Source organism: Pyxicephalus adspersus, chromosome 9 (assembly GCF_032062135.1).
Source record: "Pyxicephalus adspersus chromosome 9, UCB_Pads_2.0, whole genome shotgun sequence".
NCBI classification, from domain to species: Eukaryota; Metazoa; Chordata; class Amphibia; order Anura; family Pyxicephalidae; genus Pyxicephalus; species Pyxicephalus adspersus.
Window position 1 is genome coordinate 843,621 of NC_092866.1, and position 1,710 is coordinate 845,330.

The 1,710-nt window shown below is 54.8% G+C and overlaps 1 protein-coding gene across 1 annotated transcript in view; it reads right to left on the minus strand.

The window, feature by feature from the left end:
• LOC140338663 (Wilms tumor protein 1-interacting protein homolog) overlaps positions 1-1,710 on the minus strand; it is a 20,646-nt gene that overhangs the window by 7,162 nt on the left and 11,774 nt on the right. The window contains exon 3 of the mRNA XM_072422953.1: positions 87-154. Coding sequence (XP_072279054.1) covers positions 87-154 — 68 coding nt within the window. The remainder of the gene's footprint in view (positions 1-86; positions 155-1,710) is intronic.

Sequence of the window (1,710 nt, forward strand, 5' to 3'; positions counted from 1 at the left end):
GCTGCGCCAATGCCCCCCCCCCTGACACAACAATGCCCCCTCCCTCCGATGTGTCCCTGCTCCCCCCAGAATTCGGGGCCACTCACCAGGAAATCTTCCTCGCAGTAGACTTTTCCGTTGACGTTGTAGAACGCCTTCCCCCGCAATCTTCTCCCTGGTGGAAGGAACACAAAGAGGATCAGCAAGACGGCCAAACACAACGCAAACAATCCGACCAATCACAGGCCGGCACAGGACACACACATCCTGCAGGAAGGACGCCGCACGTACAATCTCTGCATCCTGTGTGCCCTTCCTGCAGCTAAACCTGGGGGGGTCTGTGTCCCCACTGAAAGGATTTGTCTGCCTGGGTGACAACACAGACACCTGACCAGCGATCACACCCCTCCCCCACACCATCCACCTGACCAATCAGCGATACTTTTATACATGTACAGGATCTTAAGTATCAGGGAAATGAATCCCGACAAAGAGTGTGAGGACACGCAGCAGTTCACTAATGATCACCATATAAATAGACCCCCTATTGCTGCCATGGCACCTTGTACATTGCGCTGACCTGAGGGTCGGCCAGCGTTGGGATCACTGAGCCGCCCGTGCAGAGTTATGATAAATATTATTGTAAGTCACAGAACCCGTCGCCCCCGCAGTGCCCGGGACGCTCGCCGCGCTCACACAAAGGGCCACTTGTTCCCCAGATCTAAGACAAGAATGTGTGCTCCTCGTGGAGAGAGGGGGCAGGGAGGACCTGGGGTCATGTGACTGGCATGAGAGAGGGAAATATCCAACCAATCAGAACCCAGCAATTATCCTCCCTGTCACATGATCTGTAAATTGATCAGGATTAGATCACGTGACTGTTCAGACCCTGCGATTGGTTCTCAGGCAGATTCTTCCTGCTCTGTAAAGTCATGTGACCAAAGAGCCCTGGGGTAACAAAATCTTCACTCACCTACCCTGGGTGGGGTTATCGGGTCCTCTGCACACTGCGCTGAGATCTGGGATATAAATTACTCCAAACCCTCCAATCACCGGTCGGGAATGGTCGCCCACAATTCTGATTCCCAGGAGGGTGAATGTTCTGCACTTTCACCCAGCTAGGGGAAGTTCTCTGCCATTCCCCCCAGTCTGGCAGGGACCCCTCTGAGTCACCGCATGGAACTTTCCACCCCAGGAACCAAAGAGTAGAAGTGTGGGGAGCTCAGCGGATTCCATGTGTGTGGCGCTGGCTGGCCGGAGACGTCCTATCGGGATCTCAGCATCGCCTGCTCTCAGATTTTCCTGGCCAGACGCCCCAGACTATGGAACCAATGACATTTCATGGAAAGGGTGGAAAGCTTCGGGCCCTAATGAAGACTGGGGGCATCAGGTGACTCCATATAATACTGTGGGGACACCACTCACTGTAGAAGGACACGCCCCCCACAGGTCTCCACCCCCTAGGATATGACATCACAGACCCCAGCACAGAGATGGTGGGATCGCCTCATACTGGGTACAGCAGGGGACACACCTTTGGGGGAGGGGGGTATGTAGGGGTTACATGACAGGTGACACAATCTGCAAACTCATCCTGAATTCTCTTCCTTCCCCTGTCCTGTCCAGGATGGGCCCCCTTCCTCCTCCATCATCTGCATGGCTCCCTGTGATCTGTTTCCTGGCTGCTCACTTCCTGTTGGGGTCACAATGCAGGATATTGGGGGGGGGGGG